Raw genomic sequence first — 17,047 nt, 5'->3', positions numbered from 1 at the left:
CCGTAATGTTGCTAACAAACAAACCAACGCTACAGAAAACATAACCTCCTTGGCAGAGGTAATGATGAAGGAAAGAATTAAAAAAAGAATGGAGTAAAATGCAATGAAAAACATCAAAGCAAAGGAACAGAAGGAAATAAAGAAGGAAGTGAAATGAATATGGAAGAAGTAAGAAAAGAAGAAAAAAAGAGATGAGAAAGAAAGGGGGGAAAACAAAATAAGGAAAGAATTGGACAGTAAATAGTCAAAAAATTAGGAAAGAAAGAAAAGTAAAGACATGAAAAAGGAGGAAATGAATTAAGGAAAGCATCCAAGAGGGGAAAAGACTGAGAAGGAAAGAAAGCAGAAATAAATAAATAATGCACCAAATGATTATGGGGGCGGGGCTGCATGAAATCTGATTGGACGGTCAGACTGGATCACATCCTGAACTGAGTGGATTAAACATGCGGTTTGGATGATGATGATGATGATGATAAACTGGCAGCTTTTAGTTTTCACTGCTGATGAGCGACGCTCTCCTCATAGCTTCAGAAGAAGCAGATGTTGGACATCAGCGGTGCTTTGGTGCATCCAGAGTTCATGAGGCTTCGCAGCCCCTCAGTGTGATGGATCATAGTGTGTTTGAGTTCCACAGTAGATTACTCGCTCACTGCTGATGAGATTACCGTTTCAGACTCTTTATCGAGTAACAGTGTAAGTCATGATGTGTGTAATGAAGTGTGTAAGTGCGTCACACCGTGTGTAAAGGGTTAAGTTTGGCGTACAGTGAGAGGGCGGAGTATCTGGGATTCACTCTGTGCTCATTTCCATGAACACTTTGCATAACTTTCACACGTTTGCACTGTTTCTAAAACTTTCCCTGCATGATGTGATTACACACAGCACCGACGCCCCCCACACACACACAGCACTGACACACACACTCGCACACACAGCACTGACACACACACACACACACTCGCGCGCGCACACACACACACACACACACACACACACACAGCACTGACAGACACACACACACACACAGCACTGACCCACACAGCACTCACACACACACGCGCACACAGCACTGACAGACGGGTTTTACAGGAAACATGGTCTTTCAAGTTTCTGAAATTGTTTTAATTATTTATTTATTTGACTTTCTCCAACACCCAAATGATCAGATGATCCAAATTACCTTTTGAGAAAGGAGTAGAAATTAAAGCAAGAAGAAACCATGGAGGAAGGAAAGAAGTGAGAACGTAGAAAAGGAATAAAATGGAGAAATAAGGGAAGAAAAGAGAAGGAAAATGACTTGGAAAAGATAAGCGGACAAGTAAGAAGGATGGAAAGAGGAGGGGAAAAGGAAAGGGTTTAGAAAACAGGAGTTGGATGGAAGGAAAGAAGTGAGAAAGAATGAAAAAGTGACCGGGAGAAAGATCTAAGAAAGAAAGGTTGTGCACTGATGAGCAGTGGTTGGTTGGTTGAAGCTTGATCATGTCGTCTTTAAAGCAAGCTGAAGGTTTGGGGTGGCTGTGTTCTTCCCTCAGGCGCTGATCCCTCTGTGTGGTGATGATAACCCCTCACTGGAAATCATCCAGCGGCTGCAGAAGAACCTGGAGATCCTGCTGCAGTCCGTGACCCGAGTGGCCAGTCGCTCTGAAACACTGGGCTCCATTCACCAGGTCCAGGAAAAGCTCCTTCATGCTTTCTTTCATAAATACAAACCTCATCAAAAGCAATGGAGTGCATCTACATTTGCAAGATGTTCCACTCCTGATGCACTTCCTGGATTGTTTGTTTATTTTTGCGTTTATAACACTGTTCCAAACCAGCAATGTATTAATATTTTACAGCAGTGTTTGTACACACACTGGCCATTTTAATAGGAACGTGTTGTTGGTTCTAAGATCCCTGTTCTTGGCTGCAGGAGTGGAACCCAATGTGTTCTTCTGCTGTTGCATGCTGAGATGCTTTTCTGCTCACCACGGTTGTAAAGAGTGATTATATGAGTTACTATATCCTTCCTGGCAAAAAAGCTCGACCCAATCTGTCCATTTCCCTCTGACCCTCTCTTATCAACAAGGCGTTTGTTTCCACCCACAGAACTGTCGCTCACTCACTCAGTGTTTTTTGTTTTCTGCACCATTCTGTGTAAACTCTAGAGACTGTTGTGTGTGAAAACCCCAGGAGATCAGCAGCTTCTGAAATACTCAAACCAGTCCATCTGGATCAAACCAACACCCAGACCACAGTGAGAGAAAGTCACACTGTGAGATCACACTGTTTCCCGTTCTGATGTTTGAACATTGTGAACATTAACTGGAGCTCCTGATTTGTATCTGTGGGATTTGATGCATCGAGCTGCTGTCGAGGGATCGGCTGATTACAGAACTGCAGAGAACAGATGTAGGGGTGTTCCTAATAAAGTGGCCAATAAGTGTATGCTGTATGTGGAAAACCGTACCAGCTTTTCCTGAACTGAAATTTTTCTTGTTTGCGTGTTCCTCAACCAGAAGCATGATGATGTGAAAAACACTGAACGTTTAAATCTCTAAACGTTTAATTTCACAGAAAGATGATGCGCCTACGGTTTACATTTATATCGTTATGGAAAAACAAGACGACCTTACTGCCAAACTATAACGAATTATAGATTTACAAATGAAATAAATTTGTGCCCGTGTCATCACCTGACATTTAACCACGAGCTGCTCCGTCGTCTTTGTTCACGTTAAACTTCAGTGCAGAAAATAATCACACATCAATTCCCTTACTTCTGTTCGATCAATTTCTTTCTATTAAGGTCTTTAAAACTTTTTGTAAGTGCTCTTCTCTGTTTTGATGATGATGCGATGGTGCAGAAGCATCGCGGACATTTCTACAAACCGAACTGATAAGGCTTGTGTTCGTTTAGCACAATCAGATTTGTGCATCAAAACGTGTGCTAGTAAACACCAGTGTATTTACTTCTGCGTTTAAACCGGGTCCTTCCATGAAGCCAAGGCAAGGTTAGAAAATAACCTAGGAGAAACATTTCCATAATGTTGTAGTGATGTCCCTTATGACTATGAGCAACAGAAGCCTGGAGAAATTGTTGGAAGCCAGATTTTTTTTTTCATTGTTTTTCCTGACTACTGATGGGTTTTCCATGACAGTCATGGGATTATGAAGATTTTATGACTGATCAATGAATAGAAATGGATTAGTTATGTACAGTGGTGCTTGAAAGTTTGTGAACCCTTTAGAATTTTCTATATTTCTGCATAAATATGACCTAAAACATCATCAGATTTTCACACAAGTCCTAAAAGTAGATAAAGAGAACCCAGTTAAACAAATGAGACAAAAATATTATACTTGGTCATTTATTTATTGAGGAAAATGATCCACTATTACATATCTGAGAGTGGCAAAAGTATGTGAACCTTTGCTTTCAGTATCTGGTGTGACCCCCTTGTGCAGCAATAACTGCAACTAAACGTTTGCGGTAACTGTTGATCAGTCCTGCACACCGGCTTGGAGGAATTTTAGCCCGTTCCTCCGTACAGAACAGCTTCAACTCTGGGATGTTGGAGGGTTTCCTCACATGAACTGCTCGCTTCAGGTCCTTCCGCAATATTTCCATTGGATTAAGGTCAGGACTTTGACTTGGCCATTCCAAAACATTCACTTTATTCTTCTTTAACCATTCTTTGGTAGAACGACTTGTGTGCTTAGGGTCGTTGTCTTGCTGCATGACCCACCTTCTCTTGAGATTCAGTTCATGGACAGATGTCCTGACATTTTCCTTTAGAATTCGCTGGTATAATTCAGAATTCATTGTTCCATCAATGATGGCAAGCCATCCTGGCCCAGATGCAGCAAAACAGGCCCAAACCATGATACTACCACCACCATGTTTCACAGATGGGATAAAGTTCTTATGCTGGAATGCAGTGTTTTCCTTTCTCCAAACATAACGCTTCTCATTTAAACCAAAAAGTTCTATTTTGGTCTCATCCGTCCACAAAACATTTTTCCAGTAGCCATCTGGTTTATCCACGTGATCTTTAGCAAACTGCAGACGAGCAGCAATGATCTTTTTGGAGAGCAGTGGCTTTCTCCTTGCAACCCTGCCATGCACACCATTGCTGTTCAGTGTTCTCCTGATGGTGGACTCATGAACATTGGCTAATGTGAGAGAGGCTTTCAGTTGCTTAGAAGTTACCCTGGGGTCCTTTGTGACCTCACTGACTATTACACGCCTTGCTCTTGGAGTGATCTTTGTTGGTCGACCACTCCTGGGGAGGGTAACAATGGACTTGAATTTCCTCCATTTGTACACAATCTGTCTGACTGTGGATTGGTGGAGTCCAAACTCTTTAGAGATGGTTTTGTAACCTTTTCCAGCCTGATGAGCATCAACAACGCTTTTTCTGAGCTCCTCAGAAATCTCCTTTGTTCGTGCCATGATACACTTCCACAAACATGTGCTGTGAAGATCAGACTTTGATAGATCCCTGTTCTTTAAATAAAACAGGGTGCCCACTCACTCCTGATTGTCATCCCATTGATTGAAAACACCTGACTCTAATTTCACCTTCAAATTAACTGCTAATCCTAGAGGTTCACATACTTTTGCCACTCACAGATATGTAATATTGGATCATTTTCCTCAATAAATAAATGACCAAGTATAATATTTTTGTCTCATTTGTTTAACTGGGTTCTCTTTATCTACTTTTAGGACTTGTGTGAAAATCTGATGATGTTTTAGGTCATATTTATGCAGAAATATAGAAAATTCTAAAGGGTTCACAAACTTTCAAGCACCACTGTAGATGTATAAAACTTGAAAAGTGTTTCATTAATCAGTGCTGAAAGGATGTGTTAAAGCCTTGTGCTGGTAACTTGTGTATTATTCATTGTGTGTGTAGGAGTCTCGCATGGGGAAAGCAGTGGAGGTGATGATTCAACATGTGGAGAACTTGAGGAGGACGTACACTAAAGAACATGCCGAGCTGCTGGAGCTCCGACAGAACCACTTGCAGAAAGACAGGTCCTTTGTCTCCCACATGGACCAGGGTAACTAACAGTGTGTATGCTTCTAGTGGCACTGTCTTCACCTCCATGTTTGATAGCACCACCTTTCAGCCACACAGCCTTCCCCCCTTTCATCATTTTTTTCATATTGGATTTGTTCTCGCTCGATTCCCCCCCCCCCCCCCCCCAAAAAAAAAAAAAAAGCATGTGCGCGCGCACACACCTTCGCCTCAATGGCTGAACACAATGACGGACAGAGAAACACGTTTGTCTCCGAGTCCTCCATGGAAATGAATAGCATGGAGAGTCATGAAGCCTTAGACATTTAAAGAACATCTCCATTTACACCAACATTTTGCTCCAAAAGACCTGCTGTCGTCGTCCTCGTCCTAATGAATATAAATAACATTCCTGATTTTTTCCCTGTAGATGATTTCAGGAAGAAAAGGTCCAGCGCTGATTTCTACAAGGTGGGTGCAAGAACGATGAATGTAGCAGCACTGGATATGTACATTTAACTTCTACCATGATGATGCTCTTGAATGTTCAATTCTGATTGATTGGTCAGGAGATGTTGATTTTTCTCTGAAAGGAGTGTAACTAGAAATAGCAGGCACTCGTTCGAACACGTTACTTTTTCTGTAGTAACGGCTTATTCACAAATTCAAAAACTTATTTAACTGCACAATACTGTACATGTACTCACACTCCTTGCTCTGTTGAAGATGTTTAAGGAAGGAGTCTCCAGTGTCAGAGAAATCTGTACGCCAGACACGCCCCTGTGTCAACGAGCTGTTACTATAGAAACAAATACAGAAGCTGCTCTTACAGAAATGTATTATATGGACACGAGTGTTTTAGTGGGAAATGGACCACACGTATTTTTCATCCATCCGGGACGTGGAGAACCAAAACCGTGACATAAATCTGTCTGTCACTCGTGAGGAAATTGATGAATTAATTATTTTGATAAATTTGGGGACTTTTTGTTTGTCGATGTAATAAAAAGAAAATCACATGTTAGCTTGAAGGTGTATCAAATGTGCTTCAGAAATGAAAGGGTTACTGCCCTGAAAAGATTGAGATTTTGTTGTCTCTAGGCTGAGAGCTGCTCACTCATTGGTTAGGACTTCATTGCTGGGACAGAAGGCCATGACAGTGTATGTTTATGTAGGAAGTGACAGATGAATTAACCAGTCAGATTTTGATTTATAGTGGGAGGGACCAAAAATTTATCGCCTTTAGCCCTCTCGAAGGCCAACGTGAGTTTAACCGTGAGTCAGCGCTGTCAGCACAGCAGTGAAGTCCCCTTCCAGCTGGTGTAGCGTTCATCAGTAGTGTTAGCGAATGCTAATAAAGCGGTCAAGCCAGTGCTATCGAGAGCTACAGGCTAACGACTGAGAAACTAAGATTTCTGTCTCCAGACTCTTCTTCCACGCTGCACGCTCGCTACAGTATTTTTCACTCAGACTTAAGGATTCATTTCCCTGTGGAATTTACTGAGTTACTTTTAAAATCAACATCGACAGCTACACACAACGGAGCGACCTGTCAGCCTGACGCTAATCCCTTACAAAATCCTTTACCCTGTTGCTGTTTTGGTGTCTGGCTCAGTTGTGGCTGAGCTCAAGTCCCAGCTTTAATAGTCACAGTTCCTCACTGCTTGTAAATATGCGTGAAGAATATCTAATGACGTTTTGGTCGCCTTTCAGGTGTTTAATGTGTCTTTGTCTTTCCTGGCAAACAAATAAATGGTTGGGCACATGCACAGCACAAAACTCTCTCATTGGATATTCGCATCCACTCTGACGTGACATTGTCTTGACAGCCATGCAATATCGTAAACCATATTCAACGCTCATTCTCCATTGGGTAGAGTGACGTAATACATGTAGGATAAGCGATATGCTAACAATATTGCATGCTATCAAACCAAATGAATGAAACCCGCTAGAAGGAAATGGAACACATGGAAAAAGTTTTTTATTCCATTGAAAGTGTCCTGTATGGATAATAATTCCCGATATTTCACTCTGATGACGTCACTCCCAGTGTTTTCCCGCTGACTGGACGTGCATCGTCAAAATGGCGAATCGGTTCAAAATTAAAATTCTTTTGATTAACTTGCATGTTTATTTTTTGTGGGTGTGTCCAAATAATATAAAGAACGTTACACAGTGGGGTGAAGATATGAAGTTTATCTTCTCATGTTGAAAATATTTTCACTTTTGAATATATTCACCACTTGAAGATAAACTTCAGATCTTCACACAACTGTGTAATATCCTCTATATATAGTCTAATCAACGCCATGTCGTGTGTGTGTGTGTGTAGGTGGCGGCCCGTCGTGTCAGCATAGCCACCATCCCACGCAGCTCCAGAGCGCCGGCACCCAATGGCATGGTGAGAAAGCAAATGTAGAGTCTTAAACACCTTTCAGACAGAGACTGGCTGAAAGGAGAGAGAAAGAAAACGACTGACTGGCTGTGTTTTAAATCCACAGGCTAAAGATGCGACTGAGATGGAGACGTTGGGACGTAGGTCACCTGGGTATGTAGCATGAGGAGATGTGTTCATGTGGAACCTGGAATAAACTTGCTGTCTAGAGTTTTAATGCTTTAAAATTTGAAGAAATGAAAACGTTTCCCTTTAAGATGATCATCTCTGACCCTGTGTGACCAGAGTAATGCTTCCTACATGCACTTGTCTAAGATCAGGGCTCGTCTCTTATAAACCATGGAAAAGATGTTCCTAGGTCATGTGATATGACCTCATTGTACACCATGTTTCATGATGGCACTTTGAGTCTGTGTGTGTGTGACGCTTTACAGGAACATGCTTGGAAAGAACACACTGCGGGCGCCTCTAAAGCGCTTTATTAGTTGCACTGAGACAGAAGGTCCTGCTCTTAGGAATAGGTAAGGAAGGTCCTGGAACGCCAACCGCCGCCGCCGCCTGCTTTTGACGCCCGTGAAACGCCATTACAAGAAAAACATCATCCAAAAATGCCCTGCTTAGATTGGCTTTTTGAGGTGAAGTCTCTTGACAGAATATTTTCAAGCATCATCGACTAAGTGAGCCTCAAGTGCTGTTTTGACCTGCGTTCAGGTACGAGTGTGGTGTGGCGCAGTGCAGCTTTCGGTTCAGGATGCAGCCAGCATTGAGGGAAACTAATCTAAATGATTAGATTTTAAAAGCAAAGTGATGTACCTGTCGGGGCGGGGGGGTTATACATAATGAACAGTTGACACATGATGGGTTTTGCTTCACTGAAGAGGTTACTAACTATAATATTATAGTCTTTTGGCTTGTAGTAAGAAATATAATACTTCAAGATGTAAAGATGCATCAGTTTATATTACTCTGATTTCTAATATTAATTTTTACCACACTGTTGTTGAATTCGCAAATCAGAAAATGTGGATTAATTAGCACTTATTCGCCGAAGGTGACGTGAATAATGGTGACTAATAACCAAGAGAGATGAAGTCGAGGTTATTATTCATGGAGTCTGAGGCAGAGAATTATTTTCGTATAAATACACGGGTAATTTAAAAAAAAATCATATTAAAAATAAATTATTTCAGACTTCACGCGTGGCATGCAAATGTAATAAGTTTGCAGCGCAGACTTGTCACTGATCTATGCCAAGTCACATAAAATTTTGAAATCAATAAAATAAATCCCAATCCTACCTTCCCTTTGAATAGTTTTAGACCAAACTTCAGAGCATCTTTAGTGCTTTTAGGAACATCATTTTCTTTCATCTGTAATTCTTCCTCCCTCACAGTGACGAAGTGATTGGATGCCGAGTCGCTTGAGGTGATTATCGAGAAATAGTCCGAATCTCTCGACCAATCAGCGCATGATTTCCTATAATCACCTGCATATTTATACTAATTTTCGTTGTAACTCCAGCTACAAACAATAACTTTATATTTAAGTTATTCCATGAAATCAAGTCGTACATGAGCTGATGGCCGACAAGGCACATAGCGTAGCACCAAATTGGCTATAAGCCGTGTTCCACATTCACTGGATTTTGATATTGCATTTTTATTTTTTGCAAATTCAATAAAGAAAAGCTTTATACAAAATGTCCGATAAAATAATTTCTGCTTAGAATGTGAACAAACTGGCGAAATGGCAGGAGCAATTTGTGAAAAATGCAAAAATTCTTACCATCAAATACTTTAATTCCATATTATTGCTGTATGTTTATTTTTTGGGGTTTTGTTTTCAAGTAGAGTTTTTATTTCGTCCTCGGTTGGTTCAGTAACATGCTCTGCCATTTTCTTCCTCTTTAGGGATTTTTTTGGTGGTTGGCAAACTGACTTAAAGGTGCATTACTGCCACCGACTGGGCTGGAGTGTGGAACAGGAGATATTCGGGGAGACTATTCTTTTAACTATTTCTGTTTCTTTTAAATACTTGATAAAGTGATGTATCTAACTTGATGCAGTCCGCCATTTTGTTTTTCCTCTACTCATGGTATATGAGCTGATATCCTAGTTGTAGAGCATGCGATTGTTCATATCCAGTGAGTGTGGATAGAATAATAAACAAGATTTATATCAACAATAGCTTATCTGGTTAGTGCTTGTTTGTATACATTATAGTTTCTATAGCGAGGGTACAATCACAGGGACTTTTTATTTAACAAATAAATCCTTGATTATGGTAAAGATATTTTATTAGGGGATATTTATGTAAGGAGTCTCCAGTTTTAGCTCTTCATAGCCTCAGAGAAAATAAACTTCTTGTCAGTGGGAAGTCTTCATGAAAGCCAAATCTGATTCTCTATTTGCATGTGTTATTAGACGTGCATCTATTCTAATCTGAATAGGTTTTTTGGGGGTAACGGCTTAAAAAAAAAAAAGGATTCCTAGCTATCCAATAACATGATCAAAGCATGATGTTCATTGTGTCAGGAAATCGCACTTCACCAGGTTTTAGACAGATATCTTGGGCAGACTGACCGTTTGTTAAACCGGCTCTTTACACCACAACGTGATCTTTACGGGAAGAAAATAACATGTCTGTGCAGTGTTTAGAATAAAGTAATTTTGGCTAAAATCTGATTTGAGAATTCAACATTACAGTGGTATAATAAATTATAACATGCAGTACAATATATTTGTTTGTATTGGCGCCCTCTGCAGGAAGGTTCATGTAAACGCACTTGAAGGCCGCAGTAACCCTCAACCACCCTGATTTGGATTCTCAGTCATCGTGTTAAGGGAAATGTTCACCCTGAACAATTTGTATTTATAACTCAAATGTGATATCCAGTGCTGTCCAAGATTCATTTAGTTCTAGATTTCCTCCATGACGCATGATGCCTGCTGATGGTGGTGCAGGGGATTTATCTCTCGCTTCTGCTGTACTTGGTGATACAGCAGCGCTTTAGTGTTTTCAGCTTTCCCACCTCCTCATCTGTACACTCTGCTCAAACAGACCAGCTTCCAAAACTTCAACTTTCACACTAATACTATCGTCAGTGCCATTGCGCTTGTCATCTCGTGTGTGTGTGTGTGGGCGTGTGTGTGTAAAAATATGCAAGTTAATCAAAAGAATTTTAATTTTGAACCGATTCACCATTTTGAAAGCGTGTGTCTAGTCAGCAGGAGTGCGTGGTGTATTTCGTATGAAAAATGCGAGTTTTTCAACACGAGAAGATATAAACTTCATATCTTCAAGTGAACATGTGATTTTCTTTTTATATCGACATATTCACAAAGTCCCCAAATTTATCAAAACAATCAATTTCCTTACAAGTGACCGAGATTTATATCACGGTTCTCCGTGTCCCGGATGGAGCTCGGATGAAAAATATATACGAGCTGCATGGAGTCTCTGTTAGGACATCAAAACTGTCTCATATAGCCATGTTGCATTCAGGGACTTTAAGTCAGGAATTTGCACCACCACCACTGTTTCTACTCTGTGTTTCTCATTAACGTGATGTTTAAAGCAAGGCGGCCTTTCGATTTCATAAAATCAGTGAAATTTAGTTGCGTCTGAAATGTGGTCATTGTGATATCATCTGTTTATTTCTGTAATATCTCTCAAAATATCAGGCCATTCTGTGGCTGGGAAGTTATTTAATTTGAGGGGATTAAAGCAAATTATGTGCATGAAATCGCTCGCTTGGCGCAGTCAAGCAGACAGAGGAAGTCCGTGTGCACATGCGCAGGTTTACCTTCTTCTTTTGGGTTTTACGGCAGCTGGCATCCACAGTGTCGCATTACTGCCATCTACAGGTTTCCCTTTGAGCATGCACTGACAGTTCCATCATTCTGTCGCTAAACGAACAGCTGATCACACCGAGGTGCTCGCTGAGCGCCCATATTTATTAGTTTGGTCCTGCGTTCCCTTTCCTTCGTATATAACATAACGTCTTCTCGCTTTCTTTCCGTTACTGTAGTCGCTCTTTCACGTTTCATTCGCACACTCGCGTCCTCCATTTTTCTCTCCCGTTTCAAATTTGTATCCCACAATGCCTTGCGTGAACGGGGAAAGCCCACCATGTGATGCATGATGTAGTATCTTGAATTGGGTCATGGTGAAGCAGGAAAAAATAGCGGAGAATTTAGAGCCACGTGGAGATAAATTCATTAATTGATCTGTTTAAAAATTGGAAGTCTGTGATTCGAATTCAGTAGCTTTCGGTCACTAAACAAAAATAATTGGGTGTCGGGAAAATTCTTTTTGTGACCTACACTTGAAAAATCTAAAAGGCCGTCTACCTTTAAGGTTGCTAGAAAAATGGTGATAAATGCAGCTCTTTCGCAGTTGTTTGTATTTGTATAAGCTAACAACGAACATTGAACGTTATCACCTTTGTTTGAGAATAATGAAAATACAACACTAAGAAAATAATTGGCACATCACAAATATTTCAATATAAACACGTTTAAAGTGTTTCAGGGTGGACTTTTACTTTAATGATTCTCTTGCGTAATCAGTGGCCTTACACTAAGGAAGTTCTCGCAGTTCTTTTGAGCTTTTGCCTCAAAACTTCATGAAGTATTGCTTTTACAGCGTGCTGCCTGTCCACTTTTTGTGCTTTGTAATGCAGCGCGTCTGTATTGTGTGCCCTACAGACTGAGGTTTTGGTCTTTTGCCTTTATTTTCATTGATATTTTCCTTCTGATTTCTGGAAATTTCTGCAGATTTCAGATCCTGTCTATTTAGTTTAGTCATCTGAGCTAGGTGTATAGATGAACTTGTACAATTAACTTTAAATCCTTCAGATATTTTGTCTGCATCGCTCATTTTAGCTTGTGTTTGCAACAAGGATTCTTATTTTTGATTCTGACCTAAAAAATCGTGTCTCATTAACTTTTGACTAACATTTAAATTAATCACAGATGAAAGAAAATGACCTAAAAATCCTCTTGGCTCCTGTCAAGTTAGTGTAGCCTAGCTTACTAGCTAGTATGAATATTCTGAGCTAGCTGGCTTGTATTATCACAGGGAAAATTATGAACATGCTTTAAAATTTCTCTCAGAAACTGTCCATTTAGCTTAATGATTACTAGCTAGTATTAGTGATGAAGTCAGGAACCTTTCACACATTTTGGCTAATTAGCTTCTGTTAGTTAACTGGCTAGCTTTTGCAGTGAAGATGAACATTTTATTTTATAACTTATGATTTATAAGCAAACACTCTCAGCATAAAGCAGTGTAATGGAAACTTCTAAGAAACACTTCAGAACGCTTAGCAGTTGTCTTTTCAGTTATTTATTATAGTAGATCATATAAAACAGGAAAGGAAAAAAACGACGACGACGCCTCAGGCGATGCCGAGAGTGCGCACTCTGAGTTGTCTTAGTGGCTGTTCTCTATTATACTCTAAAGGCATTCGCTTACTGTTCGTGTCTGTACGCAATTGGCTCGAGGCTTGGCCTTGAAGTTAGACATCGTCTCTCTGTTTAAAGCAGACAAACCGGAGTGCTCTAATTAAGCGCTGCGGACGCGTGGTCAGGCATAAACAAGGCAGCCTGCTTATTACCAGCTGTTGAGCCAAGAACACAAACACACAGAATAGGAATGTTCATTCACTAAATTTCCTTCACAGCAGTTAAACATGAAAATGACCTAAAACTCTTCTTAGGATTCCTGTCAGGCAAGCTGAATTTCGCTGGCTGGCTAGTCTTAATGAAGATGATGATTATTATATATATTTTTTAAATCCTCTCAGAATTCCTGGCGAGCATTTGCACAGTGAAGTGTAACAATTTTCAGAAATCCTGTCAAGTTAGCATAATTGAGAAAGCTATAGTTAATATTAGCTGTGGGGATTAGTAGTAATTCTGAATACACACCCACCCAAAAAAAAAAAAAAAATCCTCTCAGCAGTTCTGTCTGGTTTTCTTCTTTTGTTAACTTGCTAGCCAAAAGCACTGTGTAAATTAGCCTGCTACTTTACCAAGGTGAATAGGCTTTCCAAAAAATATCCTCTCAGAAATCCTGTCAAGGAGCTCCGTTGAGAAAAGCTGACTAGCATTAGCAGTCAGGGTTGAGTACTTTTTTATGCAGCTAGCTGACTAGCTTGAGCAGTGAGAATAACTAATCCTCCCAGAAATTGTTGGTTTAGCATCTGATCAGTGCTAAAGCTAGTCAAGTAGCTAAAATGGACTAGCTGAAAAGATTTTAAATCCGCTAGGCAACATGATTGCGGAGGATTTTGAGGTTTGTTACTGAGCTGGTATGAGCAGTGAAGATGATAAACATTTTTAAAATAAATATGGCTTTAAAATCCTCTCTTGAATCCTGGAAGGTTAACTCATGCCAGCTAGCTTTGGACAAGTTTTTGGTGTGTGTGTGTGTGTAACAGCTTTGATCGGTCATTCCTATGTGCTTTTCTAGCACTTCGTGAGTTCTTTATCTTGCTGAGGAGAAAAAGATGCTTGATATGATGCACTCAGACACAGAACAGGACTTTGTCGTTTTTAGTTAAATGCTTAGTAATTGACAAATCTAGGTTTCTCAAATATATATTTTGTGGACAGTTAGAACTGTACCCATCAGTCATGGGTTGTTGGTAAAATGATGTTCTATAACAGAAGGTTGTGTTGATTTATCATGGGGAAAAGACACTCTTGGCATGTGCACACACACTCAATATACTGAAGGCTGAATGGAGCAGATGCATGTGAGCTGCATGCGACGCTGTTGTGGCGTAAATTGTGAGCGTCATGCTGTTTGTGCTCTTTGGGCTGTTGCTGTGTAACTATAACAGCACAAAAACTAAATCATCTCAGCTGTTCTTTTATAGCATAATGTGGCATTGTACTCACATTCTCTTATTTCTAAAACAGCAATCCAAGTACCGCATCATCGAGCACTAATCCGAGTCCGACGACTGAACTGGCCTCACCTTTTGCGGTGAAGGCGCCGCCTTCTGAACTACCTGAAGCTCCTAAGGGTGTCTGCACCTGGGCCGCATTGATGGTGGTGCTGGCTGCCTTCGTAGCAGTGTTGGGCAAGATGCTGATACAACCGGCGGCGGACGCGGCCCCTGTAGGCACCGGTGACTCCTGGATGGCCATCCAGCAGATTCTGTGGCCCTACACAGGGCTCAGGCACAACGGCCAGCCCCCTGTTTAACAGTGTGATGCCCCCTAGTGGATGGGAGATAAGTAGCAGCAATCGGAGAGATCATGAAGCACTTTTTAAAAATGGCAAAACAGCTGCATGGAGGAATAGTATGACCAAGTACACTTTTTAAAGACGGATAGGGACTTGCTTGAACACAAATCAGTTATATAATGAGTGTTTTAATTGCCTGGGAAACAGAACTTTACATCTGGCTGATCTTCCTGTGCTGAATCTCGGGACACAGATTGAAGCAGCTACCTTTTTAGCATTTTTACATTCTGATGATATCAATGTTTATTTTTAGTGACAGTCTAAGGAGGAACAAATTGCTTTATTTCTTTAAGTTTTGAAATTGTAGCTTATTATTTTAACATTTATTGCTTTAACCTGAGTGTAGGGTGTAAATAACAAAATAGTTTGGTTTTTATTCTTCCGTTTCAGCATTTCAAACAAATGTTTGTTTTTTGCTTTGCTGTGCACTGTTATGGATTTGTTTGGTTTTTTTTTTTAAAATATGTTCCAAAGATGGAGAAGAAAAACGAGCTTTCGCACAATAAAGTTACTAATCCGTCTGCGATCACAACTGGCTGCAGGTATCAATTATGCAGTGCATTTTACTGTATAACACACACACACACACACACACACACACACACACACACACACCTGCAAGTGTGTGTGAATCGTTCTGAAAGCAGAAATTGGTCCAGGTTCCTGAATCCGATGTTGATTTATGTTTAAACCTTGGTGGTGAGGGATTGATTTGGTGATTATCTTGAATTAATTTATCCCAATTCCTAACTCTTATTAGGTCAACATTTTGGACATCCTGCCTGTGAAATATTTGTCAATCTTCTGCCACTTGTGCGTTTCACAAACTTTTTTCTAAGGTGCGTTGTCAGAGTATGTACAGTATATACAGCACATCTTATTTAAATTGTGTGTTTTAAGTCATATTTGCAAAAATTCTTGTTCTGACAAACTCACGTTTGTTGATTGGGATGTACACTTGATTGCAAAAGTTTGCACACCCATAAGACCAATAAAAGACTAATAAAATTTACACGTGTTTTTTAATAATTTTCTTCATATAAACTTTTTTTAAACTTCCTAATTACTTTTGATTAGTAATTTCAAGTTATGTTGCTTGTGTCCTGGATTGGTCTTTTCTTGTTCTAGCATACGCCTACATTTCATTTTATTGGAAGTTAAACCATGGGGAGGGGGTGTACATTTTTGTACCTGGTTGTATTTTTCAGGAGTGATTGGGAAACTGTAGTGACTTGCAATTTTAATGAAACAGACTTTGTACTGGAGAAGGAAATGTCACGCAAGCAAAGCTTCTTGAGGGAAGAAAACCTTTTTTTAAATTATACCAACACAAAGGCCGTACAATAAATATAACAAAACAGGACAGGAGTACAGAGACGGTGAATATAAGATATGGGAAGAGGTAGATCTTTAAAGTGCAAGTTAAATCCTGAAGTGATTTATACCGTATCAGTGATTTTTGTAGTACAGTCTATACTCCATACCAGTCAAAAGTTTGTACACCCTTACTCATGCATAGGTGTTTCTGTATTACCATTTTCTACACTGCAGAATAATACTGAAGACACTAAAACTCTGAAACATCTGGAACACATGATCCAGCACCAGTTCTTTTCCCCTGAAAAAACCCCAACAACACTGATTCTGGCTATCCCTCCCAAAATTAGGCTACAGGAATGATGGACTGAACAAGAAATAAGAGGATATAAAAATTAGAGCAACAGAGATTTAAAAATAAAAGGGCAATGACAAAAAGCAGGAAAGCTGAGACAAAAACATTTTAAAAGCAAACATAAAACTGGGCTTTTACACACACTCTTGCTCTCCTTGATGCAAGAAAACCTAAGATTGAACATTGTACTAATGGACCGTATTGGTGCTGATTAAAGAAATAAAGATCTCCAGTGCTGACCAGAATTTTGGGCGCCCTTTGTTAAAAAAAAAAAGAACAATTAAAAGATCTTAAATTTCTGCTCGATTGCATTTTAGCCAAAATGATGGACATCCCTAAGTAATATTAAACAAATGCAAATTAATTCATTCACTCTTGAAAAGTGGATTATTTTGTATTTGCCCCAAGTCCTCATGAGCTCTGGAGCTGATTTTAACAGTGTCCGGTTTCTCTGAGCTATAAACACACACAATCCCTTTTATGGGCAAAAACCAAAGAGTTTTAAATCCATACAGGAACGGTGCTTCTTGAGTTACAAATCAGGTAAAAGGTATTAAAGAATTAATAATAATATAACAATTCAGGTGCTGAAAAGCTTCATGTGGCTGAAACAGTTGTTAATATGCCAGAAACTGGATCCATTAAAGTTCGAGTGTTTAATGTTTACTTCAAAGAATATCAATTAACAAAAATTGTAGGTGTGTGTGG

General features: G+C 39.9%; 1 protein-coding gene across 1 annotated transcript in view; it reads left to right on the top strand.

The window, feature by feature from the left end:
• Nucleotides 1-15,679, top strand: part of lrmp (lymphoid-restricted membrane protein) — a 65,759-nt gene extending 50,080 nt beyond the window's left edge. Inside the window, exons 31-37 of the mRNA XM_060903471.1 lie at nt 1,536-1,670; nt 4,905-5,052; nt 5,440-5,480; nt 7,345-7,413; nt 7,514-7,560; nt 7,842-7,928; nt 14,337-15,679. Of these exons, the coding sequence (XP_060759454.1) occupies nt 1,536-1,670; nt 4,905-5,052; nt 5,440-5,480; nt 7,345-7,413; nt 7,514-7,560; nt 7,842-7,928; nt 14,337-14,625 (816 nt within the window). The 3' untranslated portion in view covers nt 14,626-15,679. The remainder of the gene's footprint in view (nt 1-1,535; nt 1,671-4,904; nt 5,053-5,439; nt 5,481-7,344; nt 7,414-7,513; nt 7,561-7,841; nt 7,929-14,336) is intronic.
• Nucleotides 15,680-17,047: the final 1,368 nt, after the last annotated feature.

Source organism: Neoarius graeffei, chromosome 21 (genome assembly GCF_027579695.1).
Source record: "Neoarius graeffei isolate fNeoGra1 chromosome 21, fNeoGra1.pri, whole genome shotgun sequence".
NCBI lineage: Eukaryota > Metazoa > Chordata > Actinopteri > Siluriformes > Ariidae > Neoarius > Neoarius graeffei.
The sequence above is the reverse complement of the archived record's forward strand: the minus strand, read 5'-3'. Positions and strand labels throughout refer to the sequence as shown.